The sequence below is a fragment of the Elgaria multicarinata genome, chromosome 9 (assembly GCF_023053635.1).
Source record: "Elgaria multicarinata webbii isolate HBS135686 ecotype San Diego chromosome 9, rElgMul1.1.pri, whole genome shotgun sequence".
Taxonomy (NCBI): Eukaryota; Metazoa; Chordata; class Lepidosauria; order Squamata; family Anguidae; genus Elgaria; species Elgaria multicarinata.
Window position 1 is genome coordinate 93425979 of NC_086179.1, and position 19414 is coordinate 93445392.

Genomic DNA, 19414 nt, shown 5'->3' on the forward strand with positions numbered 1-19414 from the left:
GACCCTGCTATACGGAAAAGCCGGGCCATAAGCGACTTCGCTTATGCCGGCTTAAGGCAGGGTTCAGCGTGGCCTGACCCCGGATTCCCCTGTGTGTCATCTGGATGCACAGGAGGGAAACCGGGCCTCACACCGCGCTAACGCCTGGTCTAGCAAGGCCCTGGGTCTGCAGGAACATACAAGAAGAAAAAAGCCTCAGCCATGCTAAATATAAGCCCAAGAACAGGAACTGTCATACCACTGAACTCTGTAAGTCACTCTGGGAGCCTTGTTGTTAATAACAATAACAAAAAACAACAACACTGTGTCAAACTAAATTGCTATGCTAATCCAATGGCAATGTTAATTAGTCTTTGGAGAATTAAAGGTCTATTAACTTTTGAGTTAATGTGGTTTATAGCTCACAATAATAATCTATTATCTTCAGGGCTTTTGCAGTAAGGGAAAAATATGGAATGTTTCACATTATAATATATTGTAACAGAATTTACACAATTTGTGACCCACGCCAAGCAAAATACAATCCCTAAGCCGTGGAAGGCAGCCCGCTGGGGGCTCAATAAATCACAGACTGCAAAAACAGGATTTTTATTGAGTCACAATGCATGGCTGGTGGGCACCATTCAGCTTGATGGGTTGCAAGTTTTGCAGGCCTGCTCTCATAAACTGAAATTGTACCCTGTTTAGGGTTCTTTTTCACAAACAGGCATATTAAACAGTGGCTTTATTTTGGGAATTTGGTTCCTTTGTTTACTTTGCTATTCTGTTACTCCTTCTGGAGGTGGTACATTCTCCCCCTATGTTGCCACATCTTCCTTTTTGCCTTCAAATGCTTCTTCATAGGCTTCAGCAGGGTATTCCCCAAACTAGCCTTTTCCTGACCCTTCCGCTGCCCTGTTGGAGTTTCCCAGGCAGGATCTACACTATTCATTACACCGTTGTTTAAGTGCATTGTTGCGTCCTCCCTTGCTACGTTACAAAATGCAACTTGAGCCCAGTCAATCGAAATACCTTTTCTTCTATCGTTTTACCCGGGCACACTCTCCTTTAGAATGTTCTTTATTATGGCTCTGAAGTAAACCTCCTTCTTCCGGTGACTCTGAGCTAGACCTGCCGGGATAAGCCGGCAGGGAGGCGGGGCGACACGAAGGGACGAGGGAATAAACAAACAAACAAACAACCCCAGAAAGTTCCGGCGTGCGCCTCAATCTTCCTGAGCATCTGTCCTCGGTAGTCAATCCCACGGTGTCTCGGCCAGGTCAGTGGGCAGAGAGATGGTTCACATCTCCAGAGCTGCAACCCAAGAGGAACTTTGCTTCACTCGGAAGAAAAATGCGTCGAGGCTCTGGTCTGTTGCTGCGGAGGGCTTGCTTCCGAGGAAGCCTGCCTCAGGGCCGTGCGGTCAGGTCGCCACCCCTTGCACGCTTGCTTGGATGGAAATCCCCCCCCCTCGCTCTCCACTCCCCGAAATAATCGAGACGAGGTCAGATCTTCATTTTCGGTTCCGCTGGGACCTCTCTCTCCACGCCTAAATTCTTCCGGATCTCTTGGAGCCCAACCCTAGCGGATGGGATCTCTGGCGTCACTTCAGTAGATCTGCCCACAGTCTTCTTTCCCACGAAACAGGGATCCCTGACTGGGCTCGTTTAACGGATCGATTCAGCGCGCTCCTATGCTGGCGCGCGCTCCCTCTTTCTCGTCTACCGAGGGCTGTTAATAATAGTGGATCTCGTCAGCTCTTCAGCCTGATCCTATGCAGGTTTACTCTGAAGTAATCCTCACTCTATTCGACGTTGCTTACTCCCAGGTAAGTCTGCGCTGGTGGCAGCCTGAATGAACAGCCCTGCAGCGTCTTAAAGGGGCCACGTGCGCCCCGAAAGATAAGCGGTTTTTTAAAAAAATTAAGCCTCTGTCCCCTCTTTCACCGCCCTCCCTCCCCCTCCCCCTCCCCCTTGTCGCGTTGTGCCAGCTCTCCCTCCCCTAGAAAAGCCCTCACTTGTCCTAATCAGGAAGCAAAGACCATGGTCACGAGACATGACTTTGAAAGACGGCATTGAATACAACGAAAGGTTGGGGCACATTGTTAGTTTTAAAACGATTTTAACAGAAAGTGGAACGGTTTTAAAAGTCAGAAGAAACGTAACAACAACAGCATCACGTGACGGCTGACGTCATCTCTGCCAACTTGTTACGTTTCATCTAGACAAGTGTAGACGGGCTCCAGGTCCTTATACTTTATCAACACTGCCCTGCCCTCTCAGTTATCCCATTCACCTTACTTAAGATTATGAGACCATTTTCAGTATAGTACTTCATAAGAACATAAGAAGAACCATGCTATATCAGATCAAGGATCCATCTAGTGCAACAGTTTGTTCATACAATGGCCAACCAGCTACCCACAGGAATCCCACAAGCCGGAAATGAGTGTAACACACCCTCCTGCCCACCTTCCTTAGCTATTATTATGCAGCAAGTATGAAGACTCATGGAAAGGTCTGTAAGGCCTTAGCTAGACCTAAGGTTTATCCCAGGATCGTCCCGAGGTCATCCTTGTTCATGTAAATGACACACAGGATATCCCGGGAGCAGGCAGGGACAACCCCGGGATAAACCTTAGATCTAGCTAAGGCCTAAGTGACACAAAGAGAGTAGATGATGTTTTCCTTGACCTCCAGCATTCCCCTCCCCAATCAATAGTTCCTCTGAATATGAGAACAGCTTGATGAACTCATTGTTATGTGTCTATGAGGCTACTATATACAGACTAGATTTGGATTTATTTATTGCATTTCTATACCGCCCAATAGCCAGAGCTCTCTGGGCAGTTCACAAAAATTAAAACTATTCAAAGTATAAAACAACAGTATAAAACCATAATATAAAATACAATATAAAAGCTAATAATCCAGGGGTTTATTTATACACTGTATATCAATAGTACAGTCAATGCAGTAACTACAGAAGCACATTTTGGGCACAGAGTGCCCCATCCTTAGCTCATGTTGAAGGAAAACGTTTAACCAAATTGTACCAAGTTTATTTATGCATGCCCTGACCCTGTGATCTGTCTCTGAATTGAAATGTAGGGAAAGATTATGGTACCAGGAGTACTGCACAGACAGACAGACTCAGAACAACCCAGTCTAAATGTTACATTCTATGTCTGGTTCTATGCTGACGGGACAGTAGAGTGAACCTTAGACTTGCTCTCACCATCACTGCATTGCCTGCATTCTTGGCAAAATAACAATGAACAGACCCAGTAAGTGCGAAAGCACACATTACTTTAAAGACATAGCTAACAGCTATGGCTTTTTTTTATTCTAAAGTAATCTGGATTGAGACCCTAGCATTGGGGGAGGGGATCCATGTTCTTTAAGGGATCACTGTTTGGAAATATAAATTGCAGCCCTGGGCCCCCCAGTTTGGATTGTGCCATAGTGGGGGAAAGGGTTAAAGTCCCACCTACCCCCATGCTATGATCCTAATCTGGATTGGAACTCCTGTGATGACTCTAGAGTAGAAAAGAAAAAAAAAGACATAGCTACTAGCTACATCATTAAAGTAACATGCTTTGATTCTACATCAAGAACCTTGTGGTTTTGCACTGGAACAGTGACAACACTACCTACAAACGTGGTAAATCTTGTACGCAGTGATTATGCAGGCAGCAGTAACAGACAAACATTGGTAAACGTACCTTCCAACATGGATCCTCATTGGCTAGCATTATGAAAAAAGGGCAGAACACAGGTTAGTAGCAGTGAGTTTAGATTTCTAGCTTGGTGGGATTTTAGCTAGACTGTGATAAAGGAATACTATGTATGAGGGGAAGGTTACACCTAGCAAGGGTATTCTATACAAGTGGCACTACTTGCATTTCCCCAAGTTTTAATATATCTTTGTGACATTTGCTGGATTGTTGTAAAACCTGGACTGTGCCCTTCTTAGTAGAAGACATTAGAGGTATCAATGATGAATTAGCAGATAAATGGAAAATTTCCTTTTAAAATGAAAGGAAAAAGGATCCAATAATGGGGAAAGTTCAGAACAATACAGATATTTGTCCAGATAGTTTGCAAGAAGGTTAGTACTACATCAATAGCTTTCATACTAAGGATGCATCTATGCATACTGAAAATAACGGTGGCAGGGGAAAAAGTAAAGTATGACAAAAATTCTTTGTTAATGAGATATTTTTCACTGCTGGAATTTAAAGCTACAATTTCTTTAAATGGTCGTTCTGTGTTTCATAACAATCCTGGTAAGTCCACATGGAGTAGAAACAATCAGAATTGGAATTGAACATGTAGTTTGAGTGATCGATGTGTTGATTTATGTGTTAATCATCTGCAAAACTGTTTGTTTAGAAGTGCCCCCCAAAATCAGACATACTAATCAGAGTAATGAAAAAGAATGAGGTATAAACTGTACCTGCACAGTGTACTTATTTTTAGTGACTGACTGGGGGAAATGAGTTCATCTTATAAACTGACAAGTTGAAAAGGGTATAAGACTGTAATATAGAATTTGGAATTTAGAGTTGTGTATTGTTTAAACAATGGCTTGGTTCAGACAACACGATAACTCACACTCAAGGAGTGAGTATGGGATGACTGTGGGTTGTTGCTGAACCGTGGATTGTTGTTGAAATGTTGAGTTATCGTGTTGATTGAACCCAGCTGCATTAACAAACCACAATAACCCATGATGAGAATCCATAGTTTTTTGTAGGGTTGTGAACTGTGGGTTGTTCATGGTTAACAAACCATGGCTGGGTTCAGACAACTCAATAACCCACATTTCAGCAACAACGTACACTCAACCCAGAGTGTGGTTTATCTTGTTGTGTGAACCCAGTCATTGTGTTGGTCAAGGTGCTCAAGTATACCTTTATTGGAAGACCATAGCACAGTGGTGCAACAGATGCTTTGCACATGGAAGCGCCCCGTTTCAATCCCTAGCATCTCCAGTTAAAAGGACCTCAGGTAGTCAGGCTTGGAAATATTTCTATCTGAGACTGTGCAAAGCTATTGACACAGTACTGGGGCAGATGCACCAAAGCAGCAGCTCATACATTTTGATATGTAACCATTGTTTTCAACTTGAAGAGCTTACCTCTTGCTGACAGGAACAAGGGATTGTTCAAATAATTTGATGCAAGACGTTTCCGCTGTAAAAGAAAGCAAGTCCACATGGTTATATGAATAGCAGTATTTAATGACTTTTTTTCCACCAGTCTCCAAATACAACTGCACGACTATCTTCATAATGATCGGGAGCTAGCCAAATATGCATGTGATGTTAGTATGTACATGTTTGTGAGAAAAGGTAATTGTATATCAAAGGGTTGGGGAGGTCCCACATTCAAATAAATGTAGGATTTTCTGGTGCAGTCATTACATTCTACAGGCAGCGAGGGGGAATCACATAGGGCTGAGCAGGCGCCTGTGAGCCAGGAATCCAGTCTCAATCTTGTCAAGGGGAGAGTTTCAGGGGGAGAGGCTTCAAAGTGCAATGCACGCCATGTATAGGTCACAGGCCACTACTTAGTTTTTTTATCGAGCTATAAGGGCCCCTTCTTATGCTATGCTTGTAAAGTGGAAGTCACAGCAGCAAACTTCTTCCTGCATTGTTGGTATAATTCAGGAAGCTCTGGGCTATGTGGAAGAAGCATGTGTTGATGCTCGTCCCACATGAGTATCACCGGTCCCAGAAACTGGGGCAACATGGGTAATATTCTTCTGCTCCCAGACTGTGGAATGGCCTGCCGGAGGAGACTCATCAACTCAACAGTCTCCTAGCATTCAAGAAAGCGATAAAGACTGATCTCTTCCGGCAGGCCTATCCAATGGAATTTTAAGATGTTTTAAAAATGTTTTTAGGATGTTTTTTAGGATGTTTTTAACAATGTATATTATGTTTTAATTGGGTATTATGTATTTTATTGTTTATTGTTGTTCCCCGCCTTGATCAAAATGGAGAGGCAGGCAAGAAATAATTTTATTATTATTATTATTATTATTATTATTATTATTATTATTATTATTATGGGGAGCAGACATAGCATGGTGTCCACTGACATGACCCAGGGCTTCACAATTTACCCTAGCTGTGTGAAAAAGAGTGATGCCACAGTGCTTCTCACACTGCTAGTGTAACGTAGGAAGGGGCTACCCACTCAAAACAAACCTCAAGCAAACATTTCCTATACAGGAGTAATGTCCTATGAATGAATTTAGTTACAACCTGCCCCATTTCTTTCTTTCTTTTTTGCTTCTACTTCCTCTTTTCCATACTGTTAGCAGGAATGGAGAAATAGAGGAAAACTTGCTTCTAAACAGATTATTTAGCAGAGGGAACAAAAGCCAATTTAAATGGCAACTGGATCACTGATGCTAACAGCCAAATAACTCAGTTCCTTACAGCTGTGTTTATAGGTGTAAGATATTTATTATATTATAACTTATGTGTGTGTATTGTATTTATTACTTAATTGATTTTTAAAACCAAAATAACTCTTCCTTTCTGCTAGGGAGAAAGTGAAAAAAGTGCAACTTCAATTTAAGTGACCTGAATCAAAGATCATCCTCTAGATCAATTGTAAATTAAATAGAATAAAAATGCCTGTAGTATCAGAATCTTTCTCAAATTGCTGATTAGCAAATAATGCAAAGAAGCTAATTGATGTGAAGGTCTCCCTTTTATCGGAACAGCATTTCTCATGGCCAATGGCGTTGCCAAAAAAGAGCAGAAATCAGAATTGTTTATATTTTTTCCTCCCCTTCCCCTGTTTTAAATTATCCAAAGAGTCATATTTAGAAACAGATTCCACACTGCTAGCTATGCTAGTCTTTTGGAAGTCTTGTGATACTATAAAAGACTAATCAATTAATTATGGCCTAACCCCTTTTTGTCAGATGCATGAAGGAGTACCTGCAGTGGGTTGATATAAGTTTAGAAAGAAATGATGTTATAATGTGAAAATTAGGGATTTTTTTACTAAAGGAAAAGCAAAAGTTTTATATATATATTTTCTGGCCTGGAATGAAATAGCAGCTTTAGACATAATGCCTATTAAAAAAAAAGAATAAATGTGCAAGTGCATATTTAAAATGTCCATAACTCCTTTTCCATATGCTACGCCAGAAGCGTGGGAAGGATAAATGCAAATAATTTGCATGTCCACTTCGCTGCTTTAGAAAATCCGTAACTGCCAAAATTAAACTTGCATTATAGTCAGGTATCCATTTCACACACATCCCTAATGATCATATGACTGGTGCATCAGGTATAACTGAACTGGTGTTAAATTGTGATCCAGAAGAGCAAGGCACCATAGCATAAAGCCAGAATCACAATACAAATTTGGCAATGTCACTGGCTCAGAAAATGAAACTTGGCAACATGTCATACTCACCTTCAACACAACGACAAGCATTATATCCTACTGAACTCATCTCTGGCTCAGGGAATATGTCCTTCCTCAAAGTCCCCCCTCACTTTCCCAGCAGCTTCTGCTCGAGGGACGCTGTGGCTGGCAGGGACTCCCCCTCCCTCCTCCTCAGCAGCAATGGTGACTGGGGGCAAGGAGGGAGGTCTCCCTCTCCTATCCCTTCACTCCTGATGCTCTGACATATTACAAAGCCCTGGGACAGGGACAGTATTAGCGTATGTCTTCGATTCTAAGACGCCATCGATTGTAAGACGCACACTAATTTCAGTACCACCAACAGAAAAACACACACCCTAAGACACACCCGTGATTCTAAGACGCACCCCGTTTTTAGAAATGTTTATATGGGAAAAAAGTGCATCTTAGAATCGAAGAAATAAGGTAGTTTCTAGGATTAACATTAGCTTTCTGACTATGTCCCAGATCTCAAGGCAACTATAATATGACCTACCAGAATTAGAGGCAAGGTGGGAAGAAATAGAGACCTCTCCCCCCATGTTTAAACCAGGATTGGGACCAGTAATTCTGAGTCTCAGGCCTTAGCTAGACCTAAGGTTTATCCCGGGATCGTCCCGGGGTCGTCCCTGCCTGCTCCAGGGATATCCTGTGTGTCATTTACATGATGACCCCAGGACGATCCCAGGATAAACCTTAGGTCTAGGTAAGGCCTTCGTGACCATGAAATAAGCTTTAGTTGTGTGTAGTAAATGCTAGCACAAATATATAATGTTAAGATGCTATTAGTTTGGCAACTCATGTCTGCACTATGAATTTAAACCAGTATGAAACTGATTTAACTGTTATGGCACTCGATCAGGGAAACTTTGAGAATGTGCTCAGAAGCAAGCCCCTTTTTTGGAACTCATGGCAGTTTAAGGCAGCTTTAAAGACTAGCCTTTTCCGGCAGGCCTGTCCAGATCAATGTAAAATCAAGAATGTTTAAGATGTATTGATTCTGTACTAATGTTGTTCCCCGCCTCGATCCAAAAGGGAGAGGCGGGTAATAAATAAATAAATAAATATTATTATTATTATTATTATTATTATTACTGATTTCAAAGTTGCTTTATAATAGAGATGTGTTCTTATTTTATAATGGGGATGTACATTGTTGTCACACAGTCTAGTATCATATGAAGAACTTCTTAGGTTTTCCTTAACCTTGTAATAATAATAATAATAATAATAATAATAATAATAATAATAATAATAATAATAATTTATTTCTTACCCGCCTCTCCACTTGGATCGAGGCGGGGAACAACAATGAAGCAAAGCTGAAAGCCAAACCAATCAGACAACAGGCATACCTCTGTTTCCAGGAGTCCACTGTAGGCTGGATTAGCTGTGCTTCTTCTCTTTCTTTCCTGACGTTTGCTCTGGATTTCTGTAACCGATTTAAGAGGTATTAGCTCTGTGTGCATGTGGTCATTTGAAAAGGAACTGTTTAGATGCAACTCATTCAGTCAGATGATTTTTGCATCTTAGATCTAATTCTGCTTAGATTTTATTGTTTAATTTCTAATGTGAGGCTTCATACTTCAAACCTGATTATTTCTGAAGTTCTTTGTTGGAATTCCATGTTGAGTTATTTCTGGAATCTACAAGACAGAGACCCAGCCATGGTGCACTGTGGTGTGTGCGGATTTTAAATATTCAAGTTGGGGCCGTGGCTTGGCATGTAGTCCGAACCTGGGGACCATGGGTAATGCGATGGATGAACAACCCTCTCATATCCCATGGACTGTTGTTGGGTCACGGTCCCTGGGGTTGGACTACACAATACAACAACCCACACTTGTGGCTTGAATACTCAAAATGTCCGCTGGCACACAAGCCATGGTGGGCTGTTCAATTCTTCAAACAGCATCATAGTGATTGGTACAAGCTTAAAAAGCTTTTAAATTATTAGGCAAATGTATAAATGATGACTAATTACCACTGAAATACTAATAACCACTGATAGCTAAATTGAACCTCCATATTAAAGACAGTATATGCTGGTGTTCGGAGCAAGGAAGGGCAGTCACAATCATGCATTGCTAGTACCTAGAAGCTTCTGGCTAGCCAATGTTTAAAACAAGTTTCTGGACTCAGTGGTCCTTGGTCTGATCCAACAAAGCAGTATTTATATTACTAGAATCTCAGCAGTTTACAATCCCATAAAATTTTATTTGTCTCCAACAACAACAAATCATGTTTCAAGCCATATCAGTATCTTATTGAAAGTCACACATAGAGAAAATATTTAGAAAGGTCATGGCTGTTAAATAAATTATATGCTTATTTTGGGTTGGACAATAAGGTCGTAATGAAAAGCTTAACACCCAAGCCTTGCAATATGATATTTTTCCCCGTTTCACACATACACCTCCTTATCACAGTTCTGAATCTAAGCTGCTGCAAAAGGAATTGAGGTTTCTTTGTAGCTCATACCGAAGGGACAATAAAGGCTATGAATATCAAATCTGAAATTCTAGACATAGTTGGTTAGAACCCTTATTTAGAAAGAGGACAAGAAATTCAAATTTCGACCCATCCTGCACCCAATTTCCATCATTAAAGCATAATATTAATATGGGCTAACTTTGACAAGCTGTTTCACCTATCTCTTTGAAGTATTGTGTAGGAAAGCTGTAATGTTTTGAGATGCCAGTGTTTGCATATTCCACTTCTAAAGGTGCATAAAGAGTTCTGGTATGTCTATAAAGAGTTGGCTATTTCTCCTCCAGAAGCTGCATTCACGTATTTGGAAGGACTTGCAAGTAATGCTAGACTTTTGCAGGACACACTGAGCTGCTGAAGTCAACATTTGTGGACTTTATAAACAAGTTTGCAATTAATTGTACCAAATATGTGCCAGCTGCAAGGTATCTACCAGACCAACAACTCTGTTTGGCATGTATGGCAACAGTGAGTACTGAAATCTCAGGACAAAAGCATAGGACAAGAGCTGAAATTGCTGGTATTTGTGAAATCTCTTCTCCATAGTAAAAATTAGAACTTATTCTTTGAGGGCGGAGGAAATTGGTAGAAGTGAATGTGTCAGAGGGCTGAAGTACAAGGTACTTTGGCAAATGTGCATTTCAGATCCAAGTTTGCCAAGATAATGCAAATGCAGATGTGGAGGAGGCATTTGTATGGGAGAACTAGCAGGAATGGCATGTGTGATCCGTTACATGCCCTCTAATTCGTCTATGACTGTTAGAGCAGTATGACAATGGAATCAGTTACCTAGGGAGGTTGTGGGCTCCCCCACACTAGAGGCCTTCAAGAGGCAGCTGGACAACCATCTGTCAGGGATGCTTTAGGGTGGACTCCTGCATTGAGCAGGGGGTTGGACTCGATGGCCTTGTAGGCCCCTTCCAACTCTGCTATTCTATGATTCTGTGATTCTATGTAAACACCCACATCCCTCAGGACATTTTCCCCTCAGCTGAGCTTACTTCTGATTTCAAAGCCTGGGTGGGGAAAAAAAACATTTTTAGAGGGGAGAAGCATTTGTAGGGGAGATTCAGGGTGGGCAGAAGGTTTCTTCCCTATTTGTTCTCATTTTAGTTATAATTTGTCTCCTTTATTTCCATTATTATTTATTGGTGTTGATGATGAAACACCTGGGCGGAAAAAGAAGAATAGAAGTGGATGTTTGCTGATATTTTCAGTACAGTGATACTTGGCCATTCATGCATTCAGTTATTCCCTAATTTCCCCAACATAAATAACCCCCCACAAATTAAACAGTTTGTGTGACTATCATCTGAACTTTTGGCATTATTCAAGTCCCTTGATAAACTTGTGTCCCTTTCCCATTAAAGAATTAGGAATGCTGGTGACTTTAAACTGCTTTTAGAATATTTTCCAAAATGTAGCTATAAAGTTTAGAACATTTCTGAAGGGGAAAATGAACAGCAAAGACAATGGTGGGGGTGAACCCACACTGTGGGTTAAAGCCTTTTTCCGGTAGTTATACCCAGATGAATGTGAAATCAAGAATTTTAAAGATGTGTTGATTTGTTGTACTAATGTTGTTCCCTGCCTCAATCCAAAGGGCAAGGCGGGTAAGAAATATTATTATTATTATTATTATTATTATTATTATTATTATTATATTTCTTTTTGAAGGGCTATGTTCTCCTATGTTTCTCATAATGTAGAAAATTTACGTGATATTTTAAACGAAAAGGGTTAAGGCCAAACTAGATGACACAATGAATATATGATTGTGCTTAATATGTCTGGGATTTTGTGTTTAATACCTGCAAGGATGTGTGCGCAGGAGGAGGATCAAGACAGTTGCATGTTTTTTAAACTCTTTTAATCAATGTAAATGATGTATATTACTCATCACCAGGACAAGCTAAAAGAAAGCACACATGACTCCACCTCAAGTGGATCAACTCCCCCTCCAACACTTCTACTATTAATGGTCCAGGTTTCTGATCTACTTTTAGAATGTTGAAGATTTTGTCTTTCCTCAAAACAGAAAATACCTTTGTAGAAATAAAAGCATTCTTACCTTCCAAGTATTCAGTCGTAACCAGGCCTAATGCTACCATAAAGGCAATTTTCTAGAGAAGAAAAACAACATTTAGTTCTGTATTCCTTTGATTCCCACTGGTAAAATTCCAGCTGTGCCAGCTCTTTACAAATCCCTCCATTTGAACAAGACTCTGACAACATGCGCTCCTTAATAACTGAAGCCCTTACTTTAGTCCCCTAAGAGAAGAGACACTACAAAAATCTCTATTCAGATGCACTTCTCTTCTGTTGGTCAAAACAGAGTCATATATGCTCAGACAAATTGTGATTTTTGTTGCAAATATCTGAGTGGCTCTTTTATTGCATTTGGGCGTTCTGTTTATTGGTTTCTTTATTTATAAGCAAAGTAATTTAAACCAAACTATCACTCCAATCCTATGCATGATTATTTTGAGTTCACAGAACAAAGGCCTGGTCTACACATGCAGTAGAATGAGGGAGTAGAATGGACTGTACCACTTCAGAATGGATGTGGGGTTGTTGTTTCTAAAATAAATAAATAAAGTTAAACCATCCCTACCCCCTTGTTGCAGCTAGATACAGGTGCTGCTTCCTAGTAGCAAACCACATGAGCACAATGGCTGAAATATGTGCTAGGATGTTCACATCAATTGCCAGCAACAAGTAGTACCAATTAGGAAAGGGTTGAATTAAACATCCTCTACAAACATTTGAACTGGCCTCCTCCTTTGGGTGGGATTAGAAATCATAATCAGTCATACATCTCTTCCTGCCTCTCATCATCAAGCAATTAAAAAAGAGGTGGCACAGTATCACGATGCCTTGAGTTGTCCTGCTTCCCAAAAGAGGCAGCCAATGAAGTGGAGTGGGGGGTAGGTGACATCAGTGATCGGGGAGATTGGTGTCAGATATTAGGGAGCGAGGCATGGGATTGTTTAGTTCTGCCCTCGGTACAGCCAACCTCACTGGGCAGCTGAGAAGATAAAATGCATCCTGAGCTTCTTGAGAGGAAGACCACAATGCAAACTAAATAAGGAATCCTGAGAATTGTAGAACTAATTCTATTCCTTGTGTAGTGGAAACAATGATATAATGTTGGGGAACGAGCTGTGTTCTCTCTCACCATGCAATCTTCCAACCCACAGAAATTGTTCTGAAATGTTTTCATAACTTGCTTTTCCCTTTGGAAATTACAAATACCAGGAGCTATTTCTAGCTTTGGGTTCTTCCAGTCAAAGCTTTATTGTGCAATTATTCTGGGGATCCAGATGGTGTCATCTTCGAGTTGTAACTCTCCCTTGTTCCCCCATGACTTCTTGAGTCCTTTTTCTTGTTGCAGAAAACCCGTTACAGAAAAAACACAAAAAGACAGAATAACTGCACAATATATTTTGATTGGTAGGGCTAAAAGCCATCTGTCTGGAAGCACCTTTGCTTCTTTTTTATATAAAAAGACTACCCTACTTGATCTGTTTTTCTGCATTATGTTTTGTACTAAAGGTATCAATAAATGCCTTAAGAAATCAGCAGTACATCTCTCTTTGCATAATTCAATAAGGTTTTTTTTTTTAGAAAAAAAGCCCACACATTTCATGTTGTAATTATATGTCTTAGTTGTCGTTACATGCATTTACACTAATTACCCAGTTAGTTCTAATTACACTAATTGCATAAATGCATGTTAATCAACTAAAGCTTACTCAAAGAACAAAATAAATTAACTCAAAGCCTATGTACTCAATGGCAAGGCTATAATACGTACTTGCTTCTTTAGCATACACACAAAAATAGAGTGACAGAAGCCGACCCCATGTTTATGCCCTAAGTCTCCACTGTCTGACAACCATATGGTCCTTCCAACAGAACTAGCAGTCCTATTAAGTCATCAGTTCTACTCTAATAAGCAGAAAGCAACAAAATTTAGTTTAAAAAACACAACTGGAGTCTTAAAATATTTCCCCAGTCTCTGACATAGCATTTTGGAATACCTGGGCAGGATCTACATTACTGCTTTAAAGCGCTTTATAAGAGTTATAAAGCGCTTTAACTGCTTTAAAGCGCTCTATAAAACTGTTATAAAGCGCTTCAAAGCAATAGTGTAGATCCGGCCCATGTGGGCAAGGACAGGAACAAACGTTGGGGCTCAGAGTCCAAAGGGCAGAGCTCCTTCTCCACAAATTCTTGCCAAGCACCTTGGTCTTTTGTGTTTTGTTTTTGGTATTATATATTCTGTTTTGTGGATTATTCAGTGTTCTAAATGGTCTGTGACCGTATAAAAAAGACTGATTGATTTCAGAATACTATTTCATGCAAGGCCAGAAGACACATACACTTCAAATAAAAGAAAAGTATGTGGAGTATCTAGAAATATAAGTGAAATTAGTTATTCTACAAATGAGGGGAATATTGACTTTTGGAAAGGTGGATGAAGGTGAGCATAATTATGACAAGATGAGATTTAGGCTGCCTGTGTTTGTTTAGAGCAGTGGTTCTCAACCTGGGGCACTCCAGATGTGTTGGACTGCATCTCCCAGAATGCCCCAGCTGGCTGGGGCATTCTGGGAGTTGTAGTCCAACACATCTGGAGCGCCCCAGGTTGAGAAAGGCTGGTTTAGAGTCACATAGTGGCTACCATTATTGTGTAATTACTATGCAAATCCTCTAGTTTCACCTACTGAATGACTTGCCTTTAATGAAAGGCTTGTGTACATCATCAGTAGTTCCAAGATAACAGCCACTTAACTCGTTGTATCAGTGGTTTTGTTTACAGAAATAACAGGAAAAGAAAGCTCCAGGCGTATGAATTTTTAAACTTAAGAGAAGCAACCACATAATAGAATGTACCAAGGAGCTGACTTTCAAAATGACAGGTGAGTAGAGTTGCATGTCTACTTAAGGGGAAATCTTATATAAGAATGTGGAAGATAAAATGATGGAGATATGATCAAGCTAGAGCAGATTTCTTACACCTTACTAGTCTTGCTCGAAATCCAACCCAGTAACCTGGTCATTAGAAACTGTAACAATGTTGCGGGCCTAACATCTACAAAGGAATTGCTATATAGAGACCCCATTCAGAAGACACCTTAAACCACGGCTTTAACCATGGTGGTTAAGCCAGAAAACTAGGGGTGTGCACGGACCCCCCAATCCACTTCTCTTCCAGATCCGCAACTTTGGGATCGGGTCCACTCCGCTCCGCTCCGCCTATAGTCTGCTCCGGTTCGCTGCGAAGCTCCAGATCCGGATCGGAGCTCCGCTTTTTCCTCCCATAGGCTTGCATTGAAATCCAAAAAAGCCTACAACTTTTTTCTGTTAATGTTAGAAACCTCAAATTCGGCACCATGACACCTCATGCACGTATACACATGCATGCCAAGCCTCAAGCCAATCCAAGCCTCCCCTGATTTTGAGGGAATTTTTGAAAATAGGACACCCCATTTTCAGACATGGACTGTTCTCCGACATTTTGACAGATAAAAACTTGGAAGCAGGCACATCCACATTCCTGGCAAGTTTCAAGCAAATTCCATCATCCCCTGATTTTGGGGGGGGCTTTAACCTCTAACGCAGCACCCCTAACCCCAATTCACACACCCCTTTCTATATCTCCGTCAATTTTCATGTTAGAAACCTCAAGTTAGGCACCATGACACCTCATGCATGTATACACATGCATGCCAAGCCTCAAGCCAATCCAAGCCTCCCCTGATTTTGGGGGGATTTTTGAAAATCGGACACCCCATTTTCAGACATGGGCTTTTCTCCGACATTTTGACAGATAAAAACTTGGAAGCAGGCACATCCACATTCCTGGCAAGTTTCAAGCAAATTCCATCATCCCCTGATTTTTTGGGGGGGCTTTAACCTCTAACGCAGCACCCCTAACCCCAATTCACACCCCTTTCGATATCTCCGTCAATTTTCACGTTAGAAACCTCAGGTTAGGCACCATGACACCTCATGCACGTATACACATGCATGCCAAAACTCAATCCAATCCAAGCCTCCCCTGATTTTGGGGGAATTATTGAAAATCGGACACCCCAGTATCTCAGGGATTTAAAGCTGCAGAAAGCTCAATGGGGCCATTTTAAAGGAAATCCCAACATGCCATGAATTAGGGAGTAGATAAACCTATATGAATCTTCTTCCACACTTGAAAAATTGATTTGGAATTTCAAAAAGTCACATAGTGAGCGCAGGAAGGACTTGTCCCCTGAGACAAAGCAAGACACACACAAACCATCCCTGCGAGGTGGTCACAGAGGAGGAGGACAGGCAGGCAGAGAGCCAGGCAGAGATATGCCATAGATCTAGTATGGGGGAGTCAGTCCCGGCAGATGCCCCACCACAGCAGCACCCTGGTGGGAAGGCAGGCAGGCAGGCAGCAGACATTTCTGGGGGCACAAGTGAGCAAAGGATTGTTTCAAAGCCAGTAATGCAAACCATTCCTGTGAGGCGGGAGCAGCACAGAGAGATGCCTTTTCTTTTGCATCCCATAACTAGGAGGCTAGGAGGATAAGAGTAAAGCTTTGTGATCCTTGCTTCAGAGTTGATTGACTGCGCTGTGATCACAGCCATTATTAAACAACAACAACAACAATAGCAACGTTAATAATAGCAGTACTAATTAATATTAATAGCAATAATAACAACAACAATAAGGAGTTGAACCACAATGAAAGCCTGCCTGACTTCACTGAAGAGGAAAAGCCAGGAGAGCTTGGGCTATGGGGTGTAAATATAAAATGGAATAAATAAATAAATAAATAAATAAATAAAGGGGGTGGAATTAAAAGCAGCAGTGTTGCTGAATAAACAACAAGAAGAATTTTTTTAAAAAGGCTATGTCTGTCTTTTACCAGTAAGAGGAAAGTGGACGTGCCCAGGGGGAGGGGGATATGCCAATTTTTGACTGGCCCTAAGTAAGTACCAGTGTTTAAGAAGCTACCTGTCACTTCAACTCATGATAGGCATTAGTCTCCACTGGTTATTCTTTGGAGGGCTCTGATGACCCTCCAAGGGCAAGACACAGTGTGTGTGCACTGGGCACGTCCACATGCCCTAGGGGACCTCATCCCCTTGCACCCCTTGTTCACCAAGGTTAGGGTGGGTAGCAGTGCTGTGTTTCCTATCTGTTATTTATTTGCTTAGTATATGATTTCAGGTTGTGTTTGTGCATTTGGTGGGGCTACTGTTTTAAAAAACACTGGGAAAAGTCTGTTCAGACTAAGAAAGAGAGGTTTCCCAGTATCTCAAGTTACTAAGTATCCCGTTTTGCCTATCCCCTCCTCCAACTTTGGTATTGGAGGATGCTTCATCAGGTGATCATGACTGGAAGTTGAATCTGCCTCTCAGCACTTCAAAAAGGTACCTCTCCCACTTTTTTTACCCTATTTTTTAGGAAATTATAGCAAGCGAACCGCACCACGCAGAGTAGGCTCAAAATGACCCCCAGCCACGACTCTCTAAGCACACGAAATTTCAGAAAGATAGCTTTAAAAACAACACAGTTATCCCTTAATCTTTTCCGCAATGCAATCCTATGGGCGAAATTATCCAAAATGGCTGGCGGATCGCTCCGCGAAAAGAGAAGCGCTCCGCCTATCGCCGCTTCTCTTCGCCATGCTTCTCCAGGACCCCGGTTCGCTTCTACTCCGCCTCTGGGCAAGGCGGAGCAGGCCAATTCGCTTCTGATTCTCCGATTCTAAGCGGAGCGGAGCACATCCCTATAGAAAACTGGGCTGTGCTCAGATGACACCTTAAACCATGGCTTTAATAAGGTATCTTCTGAACACAGCCCAGTTTTCTGGCTTAACCACTATGGTTAAAGCCATGGTTTAAGGTGTCTTCTGAATGGAGCCAATATTTGTAGAACTGCTGACTATTTGGGAAAATTAACCTAATATGGAAGAAAGGCAGGCAATATTCTGAAAAGAAGTTTAAAATCAGGTGTTAAAGTATTCAAGTTTAGACATTTTGTAATGTAATAATTATTTATAATTTTGTATTTCTGACATAGGGTAATTACTATATTTTCATCTTTTCTGGATTTATACATTTGAAATAACACCAAAAACAAGAGCAACTGTAGTACATTTGCTAAGAGAGTGAATTGTGAATTAGGAAGCCCTTGGCTCAAATCTACTTTGAACTTACTAGGTAGCCTCAGGCAATCATTATTATCTTAGCCTCCCATCCACAATCTACATATAAGAATGCTGACCCTACATTACAGGGTTGATATAAGGATAGTTAGGCTAAAAAATAAAGTCTTTTGCAAAGCCAGAAACTCTATAATGCTTCGTAGTATGCTTAATAGTAAAGTAATAGTGTTTACAATCCATAATGAATGAAGAGGAATCCAAGACAGTAAGCAATGAATAGTTTCTTACTGTTATTACTGCAGCTACTTTCCAATTAACGAAAAGAAAAATTAAGGTGAAGTTGCTGGTTTGGAAGAACAAATGCAACGCCCCCAATTTATGAACAAGCCTTATGTGCAAAGTGTATGTCTGTGTTTTTTACTGAAAGAGAGGTAAAATGAGTGGAAGTTTGGTTCTTCCACTGTTCCAAAAATAACTATTAATCTTATTTAACTTGAATAAGATTGATGCAACAATGAAGCGCAACTTCTAGTAGACTCTAAAATACTCTTTACTATCTTATAAGATTACGTCCCATTTTACTGTGTGAATTTACATTTTAAAAAAAAATATTTCCAGGAAGATCTACAAAAATATTGTTTAAGACTAACTCTTAAAGCTTATTGCTCCAGCAATGGTGCCTTCGCATAGGTTTATTAGCTGTGTAAATTTTAGACTGTGCTTGAAGTGGACACTAAAATTCAGGTTTAGAGAACATCTTGCAGAGAAACTGAAGCAGCAGAGCATACTTTAATCGATTTTTAAAAACCATATTTGAGCAGCATGACCTGTTGACTACAAAGCCCATAGAAGTCTTCCCCAACCTGGCACCCTCCAGTTGTGTTGTACTGCAACCCCCATCATCCCCAGCAAGCATGGAAATATAGCTGACCTATAGTTTCATTCAAAGCACGGGAAGATTGTTTTATTGATCAGCACATTCTGTCCCCGTCTCTGCATTTGCATGGTCTTTACTGATCAAAATAATTTTAGCATGCATAGGAAATGCAGTTTATACAACAGACCAAGGTTTCAATCCTCAAGCAACTTTCGGTTATATTATCCATCTAGTGGGTTTGCAAAAACAGGAGAATATCAATATCTGAGCAGAGTCTCATCCTTGCTGGTAGCTTCACATATGAGCCATTCACTGTAGAGTGAAAGTAAGATGGAAACTGGCACATTTCACAGGTTGCATGTGGGGCTTTTTGATGCTTTATATGACTAATTTAATGGCTGGAGGGGCAAGATCAAAAGGGCATCCTCATTACTTCATTAGGACATTGGTGTAACACAGGACAAAATG

General features: G+C 40.9%; 1 protein-coding gene across 2 annotated transcripts in view; it reads right to left on the bottom strand.

Moving 5' to 3' along the window:
- The window catches only part of PHF21B (PHD finger protein 21B), a 298381-nt gene that overhangs the window by 16409 nt on the left and 262558 nt on the right, over nucleotides 1–19414 (bottom strand). For both annotated transcript variants that reach the window (XM_063133363.1, XM_063133362.1), the window contains 4 exons: nucleotides 11976–12027; nucleotides 8770–8846; nucleotides 5122–5176; nucleotides 3704–3726 (listed from right to left, as the gene is read on the bottom strand). In XM_063133363.1, coding sequence (XP_062989433.1) covers nucleotides 3704–3726; nucleotides 5122–5176; nucleotides 8770–8846; nucleotides 11976–12027 — 207 coding nt within the window. The remainder of the gene's footprint in view (nucleotides 1–3703; nucleotides 3727–5121; nucleotides 5177–8769; nucleotides 8847–11975; nucleotides 12028–19414) is intronic.